Below are 24,662 nucleotides of genomic sequence, written 5' to 3'. Positions count from 1 at the left end.
ATAGATATAAAAAAAAAAAAAAAATTTAAACAATTTCCCAAAGGAGACCTCCTGAGGGATCAATAAAGTTTTACCTTACCTTACCTTACCTTAATGTTTACGCGAAGATGACAAAAAACACATTAAAAGGTTGCCTTTGGTTACAACTTCCGCGCAGGCGCCAAAGTTCGCGGTTTTGTGACGCATCATAGTCATCCACCAATCATTTCACAGACATGGCCGGTTTGGCCAATCACAAGACTACAATTGAAAGAAGGGCGGGACCTTCCAGTTCAAGCTCCGAGTGCGGCAGACTTTCTGCTACATTGCGACAATAAAGTTTAATATATATTCCAGATATAGAAACTTCCATTTACACTTATTTGTGGTATAACATGTCCGACGGATTCGTTAAGTGGCTGCTTTTCCGTTAACTCTTCGTTAAATATCTCTAGCTAGCCACCTGTTGCACTGTTTACATCGATCGACTTTAAGTTTGTAGCAACAAAACTGTCATTCGCTCAAAGTCTCAACATTTAGCGTCTCGGTTTGTTAAAAATATGATTTTTGAGTTTTAAATGAAGTCTGGATTTTTAATTTAAGTTATTGAATCTCCGGCTTTTGACCAATGGAGCTCAGGGAAGAGGCAGCACTGGTAAGCTAACAACATAGCATTAGCTTTCTCTGCTCTACTTGTTGACTTCTTTCTACTCTTCTTCTGTAACAGAGGATGAGTTTATTTATCTCTAAACATCTGGTGCCTCAGTAGAAGAACTCACAAGAAGTCCACCTTTCTCTGCAGGGTAAGACCTACACATGCATTTATTTATTTATACGTTCAGTTGTGTAGTTATACATTTATTTATACTTGTGTCATTTATCATCCTTCATAATACACAATACATAAATAGTGTCGTCCTATAAATAAATACAATCTTAAAACAATCGCAATTATACCTTGATTCAAAATAACCTTGGTGAAGAACTTTATTTCTATACTTTATTTTGTAAAATAGGTTCCATCAATACTTCTTTTTAGAAGTGACAACAAAGGTTTGTTTTTTTAAAGTTGTTGATGTTAATATTTGTATAATAATATTAGTTCTATAATGTAGAGTGTGCTGAACACTTTATCATTATACGCATAATACTATATAAATATATTTGACAATTCGATTTTAATTTCAAATTAATTTTCATTTTAAATTGATGTATTGCACTATATTTTCTGCTGCATTTATGCAATTATGCTGTTTTGTCCCATTGCCACGGCTTCTGTTCTTAATGCTTAAATATGTTTTAATATATATTTTTCATGTTATTATTTGGTTTTAAAATTGTTTTCTGTATGGTTACCCTGAGTGTCTAGACGGGCGCCTTTAAATATAATGTATTATTAATATTAAGTAAGCCATTTATATTAATTTATATGTTTATATAGTACAGTACACACAGTTAAAATACATACAAATGTAAAAACTTTAAAAGGTCAGGATAACAAAGTGACAAACATTTATAATTTTTATCAATTTGTGTCTATCATTTGTCACAATAGACGTATTCCAACTGCCAAACTAAGGTATAACAAATCAAACAAAATCAAAGTTTTTAAATAAATCCTGAAGAAATATAACATTGCCAGGTATTTTCCCAGGTATTTGCTATTAAACTACCAAAAGACCATAGTGTGTCTGATCAGTAAACATTAGCAGTTTTTCACTTTGAGGTTTTTCAATATTTTTTAACTTTCTAAATTGATGTTAATGTTTTTTAAATTAAAAAATAAGTAAAAGATGTGATTGTAAAAAAAAAGAATAAGAGAACATCTGTGTATGACAAGCGCTTCGGGAACATTATAAAGTAATAATAAGGACTGCGCAAAAAATTAAGCTCGCTGTTTTTTTAACCCTTGTGTTATCTCTGGGTCAGGGTGACCCGGCGGCCCGAAAACAATCTCCGCAACTACATATGTATTTTTGTAAGCCAGGGGAGGTCGTTCACCTTGACCCAGAGACAACACAAGGGATACCACAAACACATTTGTTTTTGGGCTTTTGGGTCACCTTGACCCTGAGTTAACATCTTCAATTAATAATAATGACTGTTTCTTTGTTCAGACCAGTGCAGGAAAGATGGGTTCTTCAAGGAGGAAGCAGGGAGGGTTGCGGCAGGAGAACGCTTGCCTGACGGAGCAAGACGAAGAACTTATCAGTGACCTTGCCGTCATCTCATATAACCTGTCCACCTCAGGAGCTCAGGCTTTCTCCTCAAATCCAAAACCGGTAAAAAACCCCGCCTTTTAAGTGTTCGTTCACTCGGTGTGTTTATTTATTGTTTTGTCCACCTCTAGGTTAGCTCCAGATCATCCAGGGTGGATGTTGAACACAGTGTGGTCGCCATGAGCGAGCAGATTCGTCATCTGGAGGTGGAGGTGGAGAACAAAGCCAAAGACCTCAAGTAATTCCTCAAGTTATTGTAAATCTCAGAGGAAGAATTTGACTCTCCTCACTCCACCATTGTGTTCATATCACCTCCCGTTCTTCCGCCAGGGCGGCTGAAATCCGCGCCGAGTGCAGCCAGGAAGCTGCCGTCCACGGCGAGATAGCAGTCGCCAGTCTGTCCGAGGAAATGGAGGCGCTGAGGGAGGAGCTGGCCAATGAGATCGCTCACTGCAAGAGGTTTGATCGAGTTACTTTCATTAATGTTTTCGTTTTACTAGCGTCTTCAAGTTGTTTCTTAATAAAATGTAGGGCTGAGCAGCAGCGGAACCAAGCGCTCCTGAACGCAGAGAAACTCAAAGACGCTTTGAAAGAGTACAAGACTAAAGTGTCAATCAAACTTAAGGAGGTATTTTTATTTAAACATTTTTTTTTTTATTGTACTAATTGTGGAAATGGCAGGTGGTGAAGAATGAAAATGCACAAAAAGAACGTATGAGCAGCTGTAACAGAGAAAGAGACGAGTTACAAGTGAAGTTTTCTCTTGTGGAGAGGGAGCGGGATGACCTGAAGGAAAGAACCAGGTGAGTGTCCGTCGTTAGATTCATTCATTAAAACAAAAGTATTACTTACTTACTTACTTACTTTGTTTTTTCATCTCAGTCAGCTCATGGCAGATGTTCAGCAGGCGAAAGTCCGATCCTCTGAACGCCTGGACCTCCAGAGTCAGCTGGAGGAGGCGAGACGACAGGCTTCACAGCTGGACCTGCAGCTGAGAGACAAGAACGCTGACGGCAGAGAGCTGGTCTCTCTGAGGAGAGAAGTGGAACACCTGCGGACTCTGACCAAGAACCAGGAGCAGCAGGTGAGCCGGAGCTGTGCAGATGCTCAGCAGTCCCGGGCCGAGCTCGACGGTTTGGAGGCTGTGATCTCTTTGCTACATTTACGAGAGGTACGGGAAAACTTGGATCACTTTGGATGTGCTTTTGATTGTTTGAGTAACTTTTTCTGTGGAAAATATCTAGGCTGGTTCTGGTCAATTCTGTGTCAATCCCTGCATACTGCCCCCGGTGGATTATGCGAGAACTGCAGAAGTACTGAGACTCAGGCCAGGTGTGGTTATACCTTATTACAATCATTTATAGGTCACTGAATAAACTTATTCCTCCTTTAACTAACAGCAATATGTGTATTTAGTTAATTAAAATGGACATATATGGACATATTTGAGTGCCATTAGAATATTGAATTGTTGAATTAAAAATATAAAAGTTATTTAATTTTTTTTAAAGCATTGTATTTTCTTTTTATTATTGGATGCAATGATTTACATATTAAAAAGTTTTGTTTTTTTTTCTTATTAAATAATTTAATTTAATAAATTGTATATTGATTTTTTTTTTCTTCTAGGTTTTATTAAAATAAAATAATTGAGGAGTTTGATATTTTAATTCAAATAATACAGATCACATGATCGTCTGGACGTTGCATGATTGGCTAAAAGCTTTATCTAGTAGCTCAGTACTCATTTGCTATTGTATGGTTGCTGTAATACCTACATTTTAATATTGAATTTAAAAGGCTAAGTATTAAACCATATTAAATAAAAAAAACTGTTTTAGAGTTATTTGAATTGGAATATAAAATTCTATGTGGAATAAAAATCACTAATTTCATTTTTTATTAAATTATATTAAAACAAGAAAAGAAATTCAACCTTTAAACATAAATAATATTGAATTTAATTATTAAAAAAAAATGAAAATAAATAAATTCTGAGCTTCAAAATCAAATTAAATCATTCAATATTCTGATGATCCTGATAAACTTCCATACAAACGCTCCGTCATCAACCCTTTATTCCCTCCAGGTGAAGGTTACCAGCATCTTCTGCCGGTGCTGCAGTTGATGCAGATCGAGCGGAACAAACAGAACAGTCAGCTGGAGCGACTCCAGGAGCGTCTGAGCAGGTCTCAGGAGGAGATCTCCTCGCTGCACAACTCCATGGCCCAAAAAGTCTCGCACCACCAGAACCTACAGAAGCAGCTGCAGGACAAGTTGAATCAGTCGAGTGATGCAGATAAAGAAGTGAGTCCTTTTTTTATCTTTTTTTTGTTACATTTATTTTGAATGTGTTTTTGCTATTTTGTGATCAATCGATTGGCGTTTAGATTATTATAGAGAACCTCAATAATCGAAGAGTTAAATTATTAAATTAAATATAATTTTGTGTGTGTCTGTGCTTGTGATGAACTCAGTGTTTCCTCATCTGTCGCTGAAGTAACCTCTAGTGACCTGCTGGCCTGAAGGAATGCTAGTAACAGATGAACAAAACAAAGATGTACAACAAACGTTTCCTCTATGTTCACAATTTTTAAATAGTTGTTGACAGACTGGTATCTCCGAAGGCTATAAAAATATAGATTCTCTATCATGACAGATAACATTTCTGAATCATCATCAATTTTTAAAAAGAGCCTTACCATTAATTTCTTTGTTTAATAAAATACAAATAACAACCCAGTATTTTAGCGCTTGTTGGTATAATTCTTATCCTCGATATTCAACAAAAAGTTCCTTTTGGTTAAAACCATCTGCTAAAATACTTCAGATTTCTAATCATAAAAGTCTGTTTTTCTGGATGTAGTTGAAGAGGAAAAGCGCTCGTGTGGCAGCGCTGGAGAAACAGCTGCAGGAGAAAACCTCGGCCTTCGGTCAAGCTGCTCTGAAGAACACTGCGCTGGAGAGTCAGTTGCAGGTAAAACACAGAAAATTGTATTCATGGATAAACCGTCAGATAAAATCAATTAAAATAAATCATATAGTGTTCGTGTTTCACTCATTTTCACAAGTTTACAGGTTGTTTTTCTTCGCCTAATGAATGTTTGCTAGCCATGAAATTGAGTTGACATGTTGTAGATCAGTGGTCTGTTACATCACTGCTCCATGAGGCATTTGTTACCCGACCGGACAGAAAGAAAAGAGTATTTATGTTCTATTGGTTATTAATATCATCTGAAAGGTGTTTTGTTTTGAAAAAAAAGATTTTATTTTCTCAGACTAGTTTGTGACACAATAAAACGCTTGTTCAGTCAAGTTTACTAAAAGAAAACAACCTGTAAATGAGTGAAAACAAACTCTATGTTATTTGTTTTATACGTTTTTTTATCTAAAGGTTGATCCGTGAATACAATGCCGACATAAACTGGATCAGAAAGAAAGAATACTGTTTGAATGACAGTAACATTAGTTTGTGACTCAAGTGCTTGTTTACTCAAAAAATAATCCTGTTTTTTTTTGCCATTTATCTTTGATTTGTTTTAGGTTTTTCAGTGTATTTTTCATTGCAAAATAACAATGGAATAAAGAAAGTAAAAAAAAACAACTAGAAGAACTAGAACTGTCAATGTGGACATGATTCTATTTTTGTACTTTGTAGTCTTTTTATTCAAACGATTCTTAACACAAACCTTTGAAATTAAAAGATTTCGAAATGCATTGAAAAAAAATCTTTTAGAAACAGAACTTTTAGAATGTTTTGTTAATTCTTCTTTAATTGTCTATAATTAAATAAGTGGTTTATTAATTCAAATTCTACATTACAATAAGACAAATGTGTATATATATATATTTCTTTTACAATATCGTATCGTAATAGACTGACTGGTCTGACCGTCTTATCACAGCACACAATATTTCTCCTTCAATGTCTTCCTCAGGAGCAGACCAATACTCTGCAGCACTACCAAACCCTGATAAGCAAGAAGCAGAGGGAGTATCAGCAATCTCTGGAGAAGTGTCAGAAATCACAAGACCAACAAGGTTCTGATCATCAGCACAGGATAGAGATGGTGAGTTTTTCTAATGGTGCCATGTTCTAGCCATTTGTTAGAGTCCATATGTGTTTTATTATTATTATTATTATTATTATTATTATTAGTTCCCAAAAGTTGAAACAATCCCTGATCAAAATCAAGATCGACACATGACACTGAAGTTACATTATAACAATATGAAAGTGTTTTACTGCCATATTTGAACAGAGCTTGAATTAGAGCAATTAGAATATGAGCGACAAAATGAATGTATTGAGTTATTTTCCCTCTATAGCTGCAGTTGTCCATCGAAGAGGCTCACGTTCAACTCGTAGACATGGAAAAGGGGGTCGACTCCCTTCAGCAGGAGCGAGACGCAGCCAGGAGTTCAGCCGATCTTCTGGAGAAGCTCAAGCAGGTGATACTTAAAATACTAGGATGTGATTCTCACTATGACTTTCTCTTTCTGACTCTGGTTTGTGAATCCAGGAGTCTCAGGTGGAAATGAGACACAAAGACGAGCAGCTGCAGAGCCTCAGAGAGCAGGTCGCCCAGTCCGCTGACAAGGTCAGTGACTGGATTCTCCGAGCAGTCCGTGAAGGACATACAGTTCAATTCATGTAGACATGTTTTTGACAGAAACCAACATTTTCTACTTTAGTTCCTTGTTCAACTGTTAATATAACTCATTTATAACTTTTATTTAAGGGCTTCATCTTATGTGAACATTAACTAGCCTGTAAAATATTTTTTCTAATGCATTTAAATAAATGCGCCTTTACAATATACCAGCTGAAATACTTAGCTTTGCAGGGATATACAAATTAAATTTGAAAACCAAATAACCCAAAGAAGTGATTAAGTTCAATCAGATTTTTGATTTCATAAAAAGAGTTGAAAATGAGAAATCCTCTTTTTTTGTACAAATATAATATACATTTAATGGAAATTTGACATATAAAGGAATATCTTATATTATAACATTTCAATTATCCAAGGAGCTGAAATTCCAGAAATCTTCCTTGTTTAAGGAAATCCTTTACTGAGAGGTCCGTGGTCTACATTTTAAGTTTGAAGAAATGTTGTTGACAGTATTTAAAAATCCATCACAGGTATTCAAAGCAATCCAGCTGTGTTGTCATTTTACTGCTCATACAACAGTAGTGAAGTCTGGATTACTGTTCAAATATTTCTGATTTATTATCAATAGTGTCTGGCAGTGTCAGGCCATTAAGTCCTGTTTGGCTAACATGAACAAATCTAAGCAAATCTGTTGGTGATGAACTCTTTAAAATGTTTTGCGTACTGCTCTGGGTGGACGGTAGAGGAGAAAACCTTCCTCGAGGATCCAACCACCAGGTTTCAGACTCTTTAAAAATACTGATTATGGTTCCGAACTTTATGGACCAAGCTCTTGGCACAACGTAAGAGCTGAAGAAAAAAAAAAGAATAAACAGACATTAACATCACATGAGTCTTGACACTGTGAGTGTAACCTTTACTCTTTGCTACATGGCCGTTATCAAACAATTGCCATGTGATGTATATTAAAAAAAAAGTTCTGCACTTTCAGCTGGGCACTAAATATAAATGAAACTCCGTCTTCTCTTTCTCTCTGCATATTTAAGTTGACGCAGGTAAAACAACGACAGTATTGACAGTTCAAAGTTCAGCCGGAACCGGAACATTGCCCTTCAAAATATAAGCGATCAATACATTTTTTTTAAAAAGTGTACATAAAGCGGTGGAAACAAACGACACATGTCCATATTCAATTATAATTCAAATTATGTACAACTACAACAATTTCGTTTATATACTAAAGGAACTTTTATACAGACGTCTTTGGGCATTTTTAAAAACATTTATAAATGCACTTTTGCATGTTTTGTTTCTTATATATCATTGTTTTTCTCTCAACATACCCTTAAGTTTTTCTTCATCCCTTATCACTGTCACTTCTGTTTTTAAACTAATCAACTTGACCTTCTTTCATTTATTCATCAATATCCTGCTGCTCACTATTTCAATGACACCATATTGAACAGATGTATGCTCCTGTGTTCTTGTTTGCTCATCATATTGTAACTTCCTTTTAAAATAAACTGAACTGAACTAACTCTTCATGAATTTGTTTTCCGTCCAATCGTCAGGTGTTTGATCTTCAGTCCACACTGTTGACCTGCAGGGAAGAGCTGAACTCACAGATGCAGCTGATGGAAGAGACCAGGAGAAAATATATCTCTGAGCTGCAGAAGAGCGACGACAAGGTGAACTGATCATCAAATATTCTGCCTCTTTTTTTCTCTCGTTAAGATTAAAACAAGTTCTCTCTTGCAGATTTCCTCGCTCCAAGAAAAGCTTCACACGTCCAGTCTGGTTTGGTCCAGCACCAGCGAGCAGAACCTGCAGCTGCAGCTGTCGCTCCAGCAGCAGCAGAACATGTTGACCGAGAACAGCGACCGGGTCGCTGAGCTGGAGGAGAGCCAGAGTCTGTTGCTGTCCAAGGTTTGTTCCCGAACACGTCCCATCATGTCAAATCAATTCCTTTCTTTGAATCCTTTGAGATCAAGAAACAGACTTTTCTAAAGTTGCAAAACTCATCTGTGTTTTTTTATTTATTATCATCACAATGTAATCTCATCATCTCGCTGCTGTTATCTCAAACATCGGTACATAAATGATCAGCTGATTTCAGTCGTGACCCTGAGGGCAAGACATTTGAAAAAGCTATACTGATGTTGCATAACATTCGTACTCATTAACCTCCGTTTGGTCACAGACACGGTTCTTTCATGTTCTTGGTTCAGTCATGCAATGGTTTGTTAAAGAAATGTACATTTATGTTCAGTCTGTTCATCATGTACTAACTATAATTAGTTCAGTTGATATTATGTCATATTTTCAAATATGACATAATATAAATATAATATAATGGAAGAAATGGGTCAAATATGAATAATAATGTATTTTATATGAATGTTGAGGCAGTGGATTTGAAAGATTGTTGGTGGTTTATCGATCAATAGACATTATTTTGCGTGTTATTCTCATTGTTACTGGCTTTGGTCATTTTAAAGTAGTTTTTTATATCTAGTCAGGAGTGCACGCATAACATACTAAAATGCAGCTTAATTTTCTTTAAAAATCAATAATTTCAAGTGTTGATGATCATTTATAGGTGAAAACTAAATTAAATTAACAGTTTTCTGTTAACAAGCAATTATTGTCATTTTTGTCTTTCATGATCTTGAAATGAGACATTTGTCTACATTTTTTCTTTAATATTTCAGTGTTTCTTGAGCGAGAAGGTGCATTCTTCTGCCAAGGTGCTGATTTCAAAAAGAACGCACCATAAAATCAATAAAACAACTTCCATGACTCAAGAACTGGTTGTTGGCTGAAAGTAAAAAAGGAACTAAAGGTAGTGAACGAAAGGTTCACCAGTGATTTTGTCTTCCCAAGAAGTTAAAGCTATAGTGATATCTTCATTAGGAAAACTTGCTCCTGCCATTGAACTCATTCATGACGCAGTTTAAAGCTTCATTATGTGCTTCATGTGTTCTATGGCATGTTATGGCATGACCGGATTGTTACATCCGGTTTAAAGGCATAACAAGCCTTGACATGGACAACTTTTTTTAAAGACTAATGAATGAATGAATAAACAAATGACTATTGTACCTCAATATTGAAACATTATAAAGAAAAAACACAATAAAATGATAACATATCACAGGAGAGATGAATTGATTTTAAATCAACAAATATGATTATACAGCAAAACGTGTCGACCTTTTGAGATTCTTTACATTTGGATCCGAAACTTCGTGTGAACATCATCGCGTCTGATCTGAGCTTCATTATGTAAACGTTCGCTCGAGGGGGAAAAGCTCTTTGGTTCATGTGAGCTCTTGTGTAACTCTGTGTAGAATCTGTCCTGTGAAAGTACTTTCCCCTCGAAACAATGGTGCACATTCAGACTGAGGCTCCGGGGGCCACGTCCCGTTTTGAATTGTTGAGACTTGTGAGTCAGAGCGTCTCCCGTCTCTTGTCTTTTAAGTCCGTACAAACGATAATAACTTCGACAATGACTCGTCTATTTCAACGTTGGCAGCAGATGGAAAAGTTGTTTAAGGCTATTTGTTGTTTTTCATACTTGTGTTACGCTTCAAGTACATTACATTCTGTTTTCAATGGTAAAAATCACAAAACAACAAGTTAAAGAAACTAAATAACAGAAAAGGAAAAACGGTCCCAGTGAATCACAATGTTGGACATTAGCGAGGAAAAGCACATTTGTAACGGGCAGACATTTTTGCTATTTATGAACACAACGCTATTATACTCGGTGATAGTAATACTTTTTTGGTTCGTTTTTCCACTTGTAAATTAAGAAAATAAATAAAAATGACAGGAAGAAACATCAAGCAGAACAAGACTCAGTTTAAACAGCCTCCTGTTGTGCTCAGTTAATAATAAACTGCTGGTAAATAAGACAAATCTAAACATTTTTTTTCAAAAATATATATTTAGAAAATCAGAATTTTCGTCACTTGTTAAAATATAGATGTTTTAAGTTCCTCTTTGATCCCCCCCCCCCCCCCCCTTATTTCTGCGCTTAATAAAATTCGGCCCAAAAATGTCCATTGAAATTGATTTTTAAAAATTTCAAAAACAAGTATAAGTGTTGTTTATGTTTTTGTTTGATTCAAATGTCGGATTCGTCGGACTCTTGCATCTCGGCTGCAGGTGTCGGGTCTGGAGCGCGAGCTGGAGCAGACGCGAGCAGCTCTGCAGTCGGAGTTGAGGACGAGAGACGAAGACACTCAAGTGAAGGACCAAGACCTGCAGCAGATGAACCAGAAAAACACACAACTGTCTGAGAACATCAGGTGAGAAGCTTCTTCACCTTTTTACCTGCGTTTCCTTTCGGGTTAAACTCAAGGTCTGACGTCCAAATATGTCCACGCAAGTCATGTGTGAAGGACCGTTGTCTTAAAATAAAAATAGAGAATTCTTCATGTTGATATACTAATAACATAAAAATGCTGAGGTAAGAAACAGAGATTTTCAACAAGTACATAGAGATTTCTTATATTAGCAAAACTGAGGTTTAAACAAAGGAATTTGAGACTCATTGTTAAACCCAGTTTGGTTAAATTAAAATGTTTTTCGGCCCCTTGTCTGATTGAGTCTGACACCCTTGCTGTACAGCATTGTCAACTGTATGTGGAACTTTTCTTTGCCATCAATTCAGCTCAGCGCAGCAGTAACTGACTAACAAAATAAAATAATTTGTTAAATTAAATGTGATAAATTAGATATACTCTGATATAGGTGTCTGGGGAAAATAACAACAGGATTTCGTTACTCCTTCTTAAACTCGTCTCTGTGGGAACGAAAATATTTTTCAGTCTGTATATATTTTTTCATCTTCTGCTCCCTCTGCGTTTGCTTTAGTCTACCGACTCCTTTAAGAAGCATCTTAAGATCTTTTTTATTTGTGCAGGCTTTTCTTAATTTTCTTAAACATGTTTGTCACTTGTTTGTCTTGACCTTTTATAAAGTATTTATTTTAACTGTGTATTGTTCCGTTGTTTAAGCGCTTTTCACTAGAGACACAAATGCATCGAGTGATTACTCAATAATCCTGAGTTCTTCTTCCGCCTAGATTTACAGATTAAAGTCAAAAATAACAAAAATATTGCCACTTTCCAGCTTCCGTAGGGAAACCATCACATGCTCTGTGCTTATTAAAAAAAGGTTTGCGCAGAAAGACACATTATTGGATATTAATAGTTCTTATCTTATTTTTTTTTCTTCAAATTGAGCCTTCTCAGAGCTACCGTGTAATCGTGATGTTTGCAGCTTTTGTCGTCGTATGATTCCACCACATCCCCGTCTCCCTGTAGGCTAGAGTAGTCCGTCCCTCTTTACCCGTGACCCGGGAAGACGCTTTATAAAGTCCAGTCGTTAGAGCTTTTGAAAGCGGAGGATGAGGAAGGTGCTGAACGCGCCATGCTTGGCCGAGTTTAATGAATTGAATGAATTGATTTAATTTTTGGCCTCATTTGAAGTCGACCATGGGAGCTCTGCTCACGTTAAGGTGAGTGACTTGAGTGGACTGTATTTCTTTCTTCTTCTGCTGTTGAATCCTCACGGATGTGCTCGTCTTCAACATGGCAGCAATCTGACCGCCGAGATGAAGACCTTCAAAGGGGAGCTGTTGACCAAAAACTCCGAGCTACATCGTCTGAGGCGAGACGTGACGGCCAAGTCCTCTCAGCTCTCTCACCTGGAGGAGAACCTGCAACACTCCAAGAAAATGCTGGAGAGCAAGAACAATCAAGGTGAGATTCACGAGTGAAGAAGTCGTCGTACCAGGTTCGGATTTACACTTTTTTTTCACGCTTTTTACTTCTCCACTCAGTGGCGGATCTGGAGGAGAGGCTCCACCGCTCCGAGGCCGACAAGCAGAACTCGGTCCAGCGGGTCCAGGCTCTGGAGGAGCAGCTGCAGTCGGTCCGGTCCGAGCTGAGCGAGACGCTGAAGCAGTTGCAGGAGCTTCAGGACGTCCTGCAGATCACGCAGAGCATCGCCGACGAGAGATCGCTCTCGGTCGACAAGCTGACAATAAAACTTAGGTGAGGGAGAAGCTCTCGCGAGAGAGACGAGGGAAATGTAACACGAACACCCGACCAAAAAATGTGACGGACAGTTGTGTAACCAAAGAGCCCCCGACGTGTTGCCCCACATGCACCGATAATGCACTTTTCTATTCCATGTGAAAATGATCCATGAGCCGAACAAGGATGTGAATTTATTGTTTTGATCAAACTTTGTAAAAATGTGTGTTTTTTTTAAATATTGAAAATCCATTTAAAAGCTTTTCCAAAGTGTCATTTGTTCACTTGTAACACACCATCATCATATGCTTCACTGGTGATCCATATCCCACACTTGGACAAAAGATCAATTAATCTTAGTTATTTATAGTTTCTCACCATCTCACGTCATGGTTCTTACTCCTTAAGTGGGTGGAGACTCGTCATATGACTCCAAAGATCTTATAAAAACATATAAAGATAAAGAATTTTCATGTTCCCTATTTTAAGATAAGTTATGCCTGAAATATATTCTAATATTTACATGAATGTGTGGCTTCTCAGCGAGACCCAGAGGGAGCTGGAGCACAGAACTCACCAGGTCTTAGACTTGGAAAATGCCCTGAAGGAGAGGCAGTGGGAGCTGCAGCAGAGAGCCAAGCTGGTACGACACACACACACACACACACGATTGTGATCAATTTCTTGGGCCTGATTGTGTGTCTTTGTATCGTTCAAGCTGGCGCAGCTGGACGTGGTCATCAAGGATCACAAGCAGGAGATGGACAGGAAGGTGGAGTCTCTGCAGAAACAACTGGAAGAGAAGGAGCGAGAGCTGAGAGACGCACAGCAGGAAACTACAGGCAGACGTACAAAGGTCGGGAAAAGAAAGGGATGAAAACTGTTTTTACAGTGCAGTGGAGGTCTTTTGAAAAGAGTTGAATGCACAGGTTGAAATGGGTCACTGGAGGAGTTTTTAGGTGTGGATAAGGGAAAAAATAATACCTCATTTAAAATCATTAACAGAGCTTTTAGGGTTTTCTTATATAGCTTTGTTATGATGGGGAAACTGAACAAAAAACATGAGAAATAAGAAAGGAAAAAAGGATCAAGTTCTCTCTCTTAATCCTGCAAAAATACATTTATTTTATATAAAGTTATTTAAATGGCTAAAAATAAAGCAATTTAATTACGGGGGTAAAAGACAAATAAAATGATAATAAATAAGAAAAATCATAGAGGAAAAACTGGTTTGGATTGAGTTTACATTTTTATTATGTAAAAGATATTCAGAGAAACTTGAGAAACGTGGTCACATTTCTCCTCTAGAGGACGCTGTTCTTGGTTTTTAGTTAATTTTTTGATTCTGTGCTGTGAACGTAAACATTATCAAGTTGACTGTATGAGAACAAGAACAAGAATAAGAGGTAGAAAATCCTGTAGAGTAAGATTTTACAAACAATAACACTGACTTAAGTAGATAATATTTGTGATAATTATGAAATTTAATCAAAAGTTCTCTTTATTTTTGCTGCAAGATACTTTGCCACGAAACCATAGAGAAACAGAACAGGTTATTATTTTGGCTTCTTGTTTTGATATTTTCCAGAGGTTTAAAAGAAAATGGAACCGAAATTCACAATTCCCTTTTTTTTTTAGCAAAGTTAAATCAAATTAAGAGGTTTCTGGATAATTATTGTAAGTGAGCTTCAAGTTAAGATAAGTAACAAATGCATGTGTTGATGTCTCAGGAATCTCAGAAGCTCCAGACGTTACACAAAGACCTGGAGGAGACTCGACGAGAGAGTAGATCTCTGAGCAAAGAGCTGGACGACACCAAAATGCTGCTGAAGGAGAAGGTCAGTGTGTGATGTTTTTTTTATAAAATAAAAAATATGAACACTCTAATTTGGATCCAGGACATTAAGCTCTGCTGCCTGACTGAGGAGCTTGACCTGAAGGGGGCGCACTGGCGACAGTCGGAGTCGCGGTTGAAGAGCTCGGTGGCGTCTCTCGAGCAGGAGCTGCAGCAGGAGAGGGAGAGACACAGCAAGGAGGTGATGCTCACAGACTGGTTCTAACCTCATAAGCAAGCTACTTCACTTTTTCATGTTCTGTTTCTTTCGGATTCTTCCTTTTTATTGCACTTCCCTTAATGCACGCGTAGTTTTTGAAGTGTGGTCACGACACATGGTTCTGATGAAAGCTGCTCAACAAAGAGAATATACAACCCTTTTCTACTTCAAAACTGTCTCAAAGAGTAAACGTAACAATTTACTGTACAACGAAACATTTTTTTACTTTCAGTAGAGCTCAACATTCTTTAACTACCAAATCAATTGTATTTACTAAAAGGTTTAGGAAATATAACTTAATTAAAATCATTTATTTGTTGTTTTCTATTGTTTTTAAGAGGCTAATTGTCAAATAAATTCAAATCATATTAGTAAAAATGTGAATGGAAAGAATAATGATCATAATCTGGATCCCAAGAAAAGTGATCTTAATATGAATTAATATAGTCTTGATTATAACATTTTCCCAGAGAATCGTATAATATGAAAGTTGATTATATTATAAATCAAAGATTAGATCATGATTTAAAATAGTCATGATCAAATCATGAATCACAATTATTGTGATTAAATAGTGAATCACAATAATTGTGATTAAATCATGAATCTCAATAATTGTTATTAAATCATGAATCAAAATAATTGTGATTAAATCATAAATAAAATAAAAAATCATTAAATCATGAATCACAATAATTGTGATTAAATCATGAATCAAAAGAATCGTGATTAAATCAATATATAATAATAATAATAAATCATGAATCACAATAATTGTGATTAAATCATAAATAAAAATATAATAATTAAATCATGTTTCAAATTAATCGTGAATAAATCAGGAATCAAAATAATTGTGATTAAATCATGAATAAAAAAATCATGAATCACAATAATTGTGATTAAATCATGAATCAAAAGAATCGTGATTAAATCAATATATAAAATAATCACGATTAAATCATGAATCACAATAATTGTGATTAAATCATAAATAAATCAAAAATCATTAAATCATGAATCCAAATAATCGTGAATAAATCAGGAATCAAAATAATCGTGATTAAATCAATATATAAAATAATCACGATTAAAACATGAATTACAATAATTGTGATTAAATCATAAATAAAAAATAAGAAATCCTTATTAAATCATGAATCAAAATTATCGTGACTTAATCATCAATCAAATAATCACGATTAAATCATGAATCAAAATAGTTGTGATTATAATATCATCTCACAGCCCTTCCATCTTCTGTGCCCCTCAGTTGGAGTCCCTGCAGCAGACCCGGGGTCAGATCCTGAAGGTGTCGGAGCAGATGTCGTCCAACATGCGATCGTCCCAGGATCAGCTCGCCGTGAAGCTCCAGCAGTGCGTGAACCAGCTGGAACAGGCCGAAGTTCGATACGAACACGCTAAAATGTGCCTGGAACAGACCAAAGTCGAGCTGGATCAAGAACGGAGCGCGAGGTGTCGCCTCCAAACACAGCTGGACCAGATCCAGAACCAGCTGCGTCAGACTGAAGCGAACGTGGACAGAAGTCAGAGCTTGTACCAGCAGGCCAGAGAGCACAACAGCCAGCTGCAGTTCCAGGTGGAAGAACTGAAGGTCCAGTTGCACATTGTCCAGACGGCTCAGCTGGAGAGTCACTGCTTCTCTTCTCAAGCTGTGGAGACGCAGCACAAGTCTCCTCTGGTCCAGGTACTAGTTTGTCCACTCGCTTCTTCACTTTGAAATGTTTAATACGAGTTATGTTTCAGGAATCTGAGGTGAAGGACCTTCAGGAAGAAGACAAGAATCTTCCTGCCGGTGAACTGGAGAGACACACAAGCTCATCCTCATCACTGCACAGGGCCGTTTCTTCAGAATTCAGCCGTCCCAGTGAGATGAGTCTGGTCTGTGATTGGCTGAAGGACAGTCACGTGGATTCGTCCCTCGACCTCCCTCTGAGCCTCAAGGCCTCCCTGAGGAAGGCCCTGGCCGAGCAGCCGTCGGAAACCTCCTTCCAAGACAACGCGGCGGACGCCAGCTGGCACCATCCCGACTCCATGGAGGCGACCTCCGACGGGTCGTTTGACCCGCTCACGTACAGCGTGTCCAACGCCAGCACATTCGTGAGCCTGACGGAGGAGCGGGGGTCCAGGAGAGGGTCCACCCTGGTGGACGAGGACGGGGATCTGAGCTCACTCACGGGGATGCTGCAGTTCGTTAACCAAACGTTGGCAAAGCAGGAAGTCCTTTCCCAGAAGCCCCCTGGAAAAGTAAAGTAAGTAAAGTAAATGTTATTTGTAAAGTGCCATTCTAGACCAGGGTCACAAATCAATACACAGTTAAAATATATATTTTAAAAGTTCAAGACACATAAGACAAACACAGAACATCAGGGAAAATCCTGCACAAATAAAAAGGTCTTAAGATGTTTCTTGAAGGAGTCAGTAGATCATCAAACACAGAGGGAGAGGAAGATCGTTTCAAAGCTTAGGATCAACAGTCTGGAAGGATTTCTCTCCTCTGGTCCTGAAGCGTGTTCAGGAACCATCAGTAGATTCTGATCCACAGACCTCAGAGTCCGAGCTGGGGTGTAAGGCTGGATCAGATCAGTGATGTAAGGAGGAGTCTGACCATGAATAGATCTGAAAGTAAGAACCAGAATTTTAAAGTTGATCCTGAAAGAAACTGGCAGCCAGTGAAGAGTTTTAAGGATCAGAGAAATGCGAGTTCTGATATACTTCCGTAAAAGACATGTTAAATACACTTTTTATGTTTTACAACAGGACGGTGTCGACAGTTGTCTGTGTCGACATGCTAACGGTTGCTAAACACTTTTGTTGAAGCAACTCTTGTTCCTCTATTCATGTCGCGATTGTTTTCCCTGCAGAGAGAAGACTCGTCACGCTCACTCAGGAGAGGAAAGAAAGAAGCAGGAACGCTCATGAGCCTCAACACGTCTGCACTACATTAGCCAGCGAAGAACAATTCCCCGTCATATGAATTAACTTATAACGGTAATAATAATGTTTATATTATTTATAAGACGAACATTCTAGTTCCATATTTAGACCATATCAATGAGTCATTCTTGTTGTTTGTAATCTGATGTTTATATTTGTTTTGTTTTTTTACATTTTGTGAATAAACTATTTCCTATATTTAATTGAGTAATTTTGCTTTTTAAAATTTAGTAGTTTTCACCAACATCTGTTTCTCGTTGCTGACGGGGGATCGTGTTACCGTGACAACTGGTTGACTTCAGCAATCTGAGAATCAAGACGATCACATTGAAACTTGAACAATCTTGTATGAAGGTTCTCATCCATCGAGGCTTGGAGTCTGACAACTGGAATTTAAAAATGAATTCTGGAATTCAAGTTTATTGTATTAAGTTGGTATTTTTAGGACATCTCAGCCTCCCACCACCAGACGGCGCTACCTCAGTGGTTTATGGTTTAAAGTTTGTATTTAAAAATTCTGATTAAATCCGTTACCAATTATTTTCTTTTCATCATAAGTGATATTTCTCTTTTTTTTTAACAATATTATATATTTAACAAAAAGCAAAATTGTGAAAAATGATTTGCAAAACCAGGAATCACATTTTCAAACCAATAAAAAGCAATTACACACTGCAGAAAATTTAGTGTTTAATCATTTGTATTTGCAAAATAGTTTTACAATTTTGGAAATTGATAATTTGCACAATTACACGCTCAGTCTGTCTTCATCATGTGACCTATATGTCCAAAAGCACTTCCTGGATCGTTCAACTTTTTCACACTAACTGAAATTCAACTCACAACCTCTTATTTAACAAAATTCCTTCTGTTTTTTACCAGACAATTTCCCATAATGTGGGTTTTGACTTCCTGCTTGGATAGAACCGTCAACTGTATCATAACATGCACGTCTGCATAAAAGCTAAATTGTGTTCGTCATTCAAACTTCCTCTAATAATAATTCTTATCATTTCATAATGCCTCTCATGATGGTGGCGCTCGTGCTGATCATCTACTGTAAAGATGTTTGTTCTGTCGGCTGGAGTTGACAGAAGCTCGTGATCCGTGCGTGTCTGAAGGGAGGTGGTCATGTTTGCAAGAGCTTGGTGAGGTGCAAGATGTTCCTTCTTTTTTTTTTCACATCTATCTAGTTTCATTCTCTGACGCACTGTTCGCTGTAGGTTTTCTCTTTAAGGGGATGTGGACGGCCCGGTGGTTTTGTGTGCGTGACTCTTACTTCCTGAGCCTTAGAAATGGCAAACATCATCTTTTTATCTCTTTGCATCAGATGTGTTCTGGCGTCTGTCAAACTTTGCTAAAACCTTATTATTTCGCACTACTTTTTACATTTATAGCGCTTTTCAAAGTACACAAAGACGCCTTACATAAACCAACAATTACACACAGACAGAAATGAACACACACAACAAGTCAACAATCTGTAGAAGAAGAAAGGACAAAGAAGGAGGGAGGGTGGAGAGTGATTCATGAGGTGTTAGAAGACATTTGTATTTGTGCAGGCTTTTGGTGATGGAGAGTTGGGTGTTGTCGGCATAGCAGTGGAAGTGAAGTCCACGACGACGGATAATGTGACCAAGTGGGAGCATGAAGAGGATGGGGCCAAGCACTGAGCCTTGGGGGGCTCCATATGAGGAAGGGGTGGTGCAGGATTTTTGCTATAAAATGAAATCTTTCAGACAGGTATGGATTGAACCAGGAGAGGTGGAGTTAGAGATGAGAAGCCAGTTTGGAAAGTTTGATAGATGAGGTCCTGAGGGATCAATAAAGTTTTACCTTACCTTACCTTACCTTAAGTATGGGGGGGCAGTGCCAGAGGTCAAGGAGGAGTTGATGATGTCACTGATGAGTCGGCAAAGAGACTTGGATCTATCATAGCGATAGATGACATAACTATAAATTACTAAATGTATAAATAAATAGGTGAATACAAATTAAAATGTTGAAATAAATCAAAGTCGAAAAACAAGCAGAAAAGCAAAAAGTTTTAAAACATGATAAAGTAAATGTATGTAATAACAAAATTAAATGAATAAATAATAGATAATACACAGAAATAGCTCAGTGTTTCAACAATGTAAAATCAGAAGTAATTTTTTATTTCAACAGTTTCGTATTGATTCACACATTTATTGATCTTTACATTTAATTTATACATTTATATATAATTATTTTATTCATAACCCTTTATCGTCACATTCTTGACAGTGTTTTAGTATCAGAAAACTTGAAAACACAATACAGGAATCTGTTGTGAGTATAAAAATGAAATAATACGAATGGGATACAAACTGTTTTTTTAAAATAAAATACAATCAATTGATATAAAACAAGATACATTAACATAAAATGGCACATTATTAAATAAATAATAAATAATTTAATTAATTTAAAAAAAAAATAAATGTTTTAATATTTTGAAGAATCTGCTGATATCAGATATTTGACACATTTAAATGAATAATATTCACATTCCTTCTAAAGCAAAACATATTACATTTCTGAATAATCCTGCGTTTTTAAACAAAAAATGTAGATTTCACATTTTTTAAAATACAAAAAATTGGGGAAATATTTATTATAACTAATTCAAAACATCAAATCACTATAATAGTGACTAAATAATCCAAAAGTGGTCGTTTTCGTTTCATCCATTGCAATTGGATTTTTTCATATTTTTTATTTTTTATATATTTTTTCCATATATTTACAGAATCATAACACAGCAACATAAAAAGTACAGTAACACATTCTGCCTAAAATAAATCAAATAAAAACAAAAGAACAGACCTTTTCTTCAAAATCAATGAAGTCAAATATTGAATCCACAGAAGATATAATGGAGTAAATCCACTGAATAAAAGAAATCAGGGTCAAGTAAAAACTCCGTGTCGTCACGCATCAGCTGTTCAACAAGCATTTTCTATATTCGGTGTCGTGCGTTACAGACGTTGCAGGACGTAGATAAATGTTATCTTTCCTCGCAGCCCGACCGCTCTTTATTACCTTAATGGGGGCAAATGTCCAAATATACGACTCCGTTCTTATCTGGCTGCACATGAAGCTCCTTCCACCGGGAAACACTTTTGTGAAAGTGTTGAGATAGATTCGCTGATGTCAGATGACGAAGCAAAGTAAGACTTAATCGTCTAAAAGATCATTAAATCGTGTTAATAATTCATCAGATTCTCTCACTAGGTATGAAGGTATCAATGTTGTTTTGCTCAGAAGTCCGTCGGACTTTATACTGTTTTATGGCTTCATTCAAGTCTTTCTGTCCTCCAATCATCTTTTGACACCCATGAGGGACTCAGAGTAGAGCCATCGCCTCACAATAGATCCCAGAAGTACCTTTGTCGGAGAGAAAAGTTTTTCTAGAGCAGTGGTGGGCGGTTAGATTCCCTCAGGGACCACATTAATATGAAATAAAGAATACAAAGGATATTGTAATATAAGCTCAAGCTGTAATATTGTATCATTTTCAAATCATGCTCTTATATTAAATATAACCATTTTACATCTGTCTGTGTATATTTATCAATCATTGTTTTTAAATGTGGTTCCAAAGTGAACAAAAACATGCAAAAGATTAGACATAATTATACCATGACATCATAAAATAAATAAGCCATTTTATTGTGTGATATTTCATTTTAAATACATTTAATTAGAAATGTTATATAATAAAACACTATTTTAAAAGCATTTCCCCCCAAAAAATAACTGTATAACATAATTTTGCTAGAAATACCAGAATTACACTAACCTACCTTACCTTAAACATGTGCCATATGTATAAATTGTGTTCCAGTTTTTACACACTAAAACAAACTTAGGAAGCAGTTTTTAAGGATAAATCTTATGTTTTTCAAACCATATTTAAACCTAAAACAATCCCAGACAATGTGTATTAACCTGTATAAGCAAGACTAAGGTTAGAAAAAGTAACTAACCTAGCTTAGCTTCTACCGATAGCTCAAGCCTGCTTTAGCTTAGCTTGGCTAGCATAGTTTTCTTTTATTCTCCTTTTATTAATTTGGGAATAATGGCACTCCTGGTATTCCTAACTTGAGTGAAATCTGAACGATACAAAGCTTTTATTGTTTATGGATCTGTTTGCTGTTTAACTTTGTCTGTGGCGAGAGACTAACCAACTTCCTGTAGCAGGAAGAAACCACCTCAGTTAGCGCCACGTAGAGTAATGGTCTTAATGTAACGTTTTAGCTTCATTCTCGTACTTTTTTTTATATGAAACAACTCCTTTACACTCGCAAAATGTCCCCAAAAGCATTGTCAATTCTCCAAACCGTCTAAAATAGCTTGCTTTTCAAAAACAAAAGATTTGTGATGGATAATTCTGTCCATAACCAGCGACCAATTAGAATTAAAAAATAATAATTATAAATAAATATAGTTTTTCGTTGTTACTGTGTTTTTTTGTGTAACCGCTTAAATGATTATAGTTATATATTGGTTGACAGTTTTTATTCGATTGTGTAGAAATGTAGAAAACAATTTTATTTTGGATACATTTTCACGAATAATTACAAGTTTAGCTCTTAGTATTACTTGACATTCTTTGCTTGAGGAATTTCTTTCTTCATTTTTGCTCCTCAAAATTATTTGATTGAATATTGAGATTTTTTTTTAAATAAAGGGAATACAAAATAAACACAATTTACAGTTTTTTAATATTAAAGTTACTTTTTGTCATGAGGTAATCCCACTTGATATTTAGTATTAAATCGTTTTATGTATTTTTGTTTAATTAATCATACTCTGGCTCCTTTATATGGCTTGACTCACTCTATAATGTGGCCCCCGGGGAATTTGAACTGCTGACCCCTATATTATGGGATGTATTATTGGATATATTTGGATATGAGTAGTTAATATGTTCATATAGTAGCTTCTTAAGTCTAAAGAATAACTTTGAAAATTGAGATAATTATTAGATAATCAGGGATTATCACACCAAGATAAAACTATGTTCATTCGATATGTGCAAGAAATCTAAGCTAAGCTTCTGATTAAAGGTGCTGACATAGAAGAAATAAATGAAATTGAGCTTTATTTTAATTGTTATTTCTTTACGAACCATTACTTTTACAGGATGACAGTAACATTTGCATCTTAGGTAACATCTTTGCTTGTCTAGTCGGTGGTAAATTTCAGGATTACAGCCCTGCCTTGCACACACATCAACTAATGAATGTCAAATAATGCTTCTCCTTTTTTCTTTTTTTATAAAATCAATTTCAAACTCAATTTGCTTTCAATCCGCAGCCAAACTGCTGACTCGTCGCTAATAAAGTTGGACAACGCTGCTCTGTTGAATGTGGGAAAACCCGGTAAATCATGCACGACCCAGAACATCACCTGACGCGCGTCCATGAAGTCGCTCTGCCAGAGTGTACACACGGTATCATCGTTGAGTCGGTAACATTTGAGGATAAACACGTTTCTCATCACCTTTGGATTCCATCAGGCTGGGTGTGTCGTGTGTGTGTGTGTGTGTGATTCTTGTGATTCGGCCTCCGGGTGCTGCTGGGATCAGCTTTGTGGGTTACACTGTTATTACGGGTTAGTAATGAGCGTGCTGGTTCAAATGTGTGTTTTTGTGCGTCTGCATGGGTGGCAGGAAAACAAAGAAATGCAAATGAATTTACAATCCATTTAAATCCTCATTTACATCCGTGCACAGCGAGAAGAGACACACCCTGTTGTAAGTAAGAAAGTAGGTAATTTTTATTTATATAGTGCTTTTCCAGACCAGGGTCACAAAGCGCTTGAACAATCAAAACAATATTCAATAAAGTATATACTTTAAAGGTCAAGATAAAACTGATAACACAACAGGAGTTCCAGAAAAGCAAGGAAAAGCCTTGATGTTTCTTTGTGGATTCTGATAAAAGACAGTGTTAGAGATTTTCTCTGTGTGTTTATTTTGTAAATACAAGTTTCAACTTTACTTCAACCAACCTGTACATTCACCTCTGTCGTCAGACAAATGATGGCTTTAGGTCAAAGTGTGGTTGAGGAGGGCCATATGTGACCCTTTAGTAGTAGTTAATGACATTTACATTCATAATAGTTTTTGTTATTTTGAATTTGTTTGATTTCCTATCAAAATATGGAATAATTATTAAAGCTTCTACATGACAAAATGATGAAATATTGTTTACCTCACCCACTCTTCTTTTTATCATGTTTAGTTATTTATATTATCTTTACTTCTAAGTGTTGGGTCACCATTATATAATTTCTAGAAAAGTGGTTTTTTTTTTAAAAATAGACCCTCTAAAAACAGCCATCTTGTTTCAGAACATTTTATGGTTATATATAATCCTGGAGATGAAAAGAGGAACCTTTTTAGAAATATAAATGCGTGCTCTGTTTTTTTTTTAATAACATTATAGTAGATACCGTACATGAAAATAAATATAAAAAGTCAATTTACAAAATAATACATGCTTTTCAAATATTAATGGAAATATTATAAATCAAATGGATTAAAAAGAATATATATTATTGTCAATTATTCTTGTCACGAGGCAGAAAAGCCTTCTTTTTCTATGACAAAGAAATGATGCTTCTTGTGTGTGAGACCCTCAGATATTATACTTATCTTACTTTAAGGAGTCGTCAAGGACACAACAAGTAAAACACAATCCTTGCTGTAAACCCACAGAAGCTCCCTGGCATGTGGTTGGTCTGGTATTGTGGGAA

The 24,662-nt window shown here is 36.3% G+C and overlaps 1 protein-coding gene across 2 annotated transcripts; it reads left to right on the top strand.

Moving 5' to 3' along the window:
* Positions 1-314: 314 nt before the first annotated feature.
* On the top strand, positions 315-17,974 carry ccdc18 (coiled-coil domain containing 18). Of its 2 annotated transcripts, XM_087811398.1 has the most exons (26): positions 315-634; positions 707-782; positions 2,097-2,261; positions 2,330-2,436; positions 2,529-2,657; positions 2,730-2,826; positions 2,880-3,001; positions 3,081-3,369; positions 3,443-3,530; positions 4,288-4,505; positions 5,065-5,175; positions 6,137-6,268; positions 6,528-6,650; positions 6,722-6,799; positions 8,386-8,502; positions 8,573-8,740; positions 10,985-11,127; positions 12,422-12,585; positions 12,666-12,879; positions 13,405-13,504; positions 13,580-13,717; positions 14,592-14,699; positions 14,760-14,897; positions 16,189-16,623; positions 16,683-17,188; positions 17,801-17,974. In XM_087811398.1, the coding sequence occupies exons 3-26, from the start codon at positions 2,112-2,114 to the stop codon at positions 17,856-17,858; spliced, it is 3,933 nt and encodes a 1,310-aa protein (XP_087667524.1). In that variant the 5' UTR covers positions 315-634; positions 707-782; positions 2,097-2,111; the 3' UTR covers positions 17,859-17,974. The 2 variants fall into 2 exon arrangements, with proteins under 2 accessions (XP_087667524.1, XP_087667523.1); XM_087811397.1 differs by having other exon boundaries at positions 2,529-2,826.
* The last annotated feature ends 6,688 nt before the right edge of the window (positions 17,975-24,662 follow it).

The sequence above is a fragment of the Callionymus lyra genome, chromosome 16 (genome assembly GCF_982586985.1).
Source record: "Callionymus lyra chromosome 16, fCalLyr1.hap1.1, whole genome shotgun sequence".
Classification (NCBI taxonomy): domain Eukaryota; kingdom Metazoa; phylum Chordata; class Actinopteri; order Syngnathiformes; family Callionymidae; genus Callionymus; species Callionymus lyra.
This window is presented reverse-complemented; position numbering and strand designations above follow the sequence as displayed.

Bases quoted from the DNA above. Each gene is read 5' to 3' on its own strand.
- ccdc18 (XM_087811397.1), top strand. From the start codon at position 2,112: ATGGGTTCTTCAAGGAGGAAGCAGGGAGGGTTGCGGCAGGAGAACGCT. The intron at 6,269-6,527 runs GTGAGTTTTTCT...TTCCCTCTATAG, and splicing joins ATCAGCACAGGATAGAGATG to CTGCAGTTGTCCATCGAAGA. The intron at 8,503-8,572 runs GTGAACTGATCA...TCTCTCTTGCAG, and splicing joins TGCAGAAGAGCGACGACAAG to ATTTCCTCGCTCCAAGAAAA.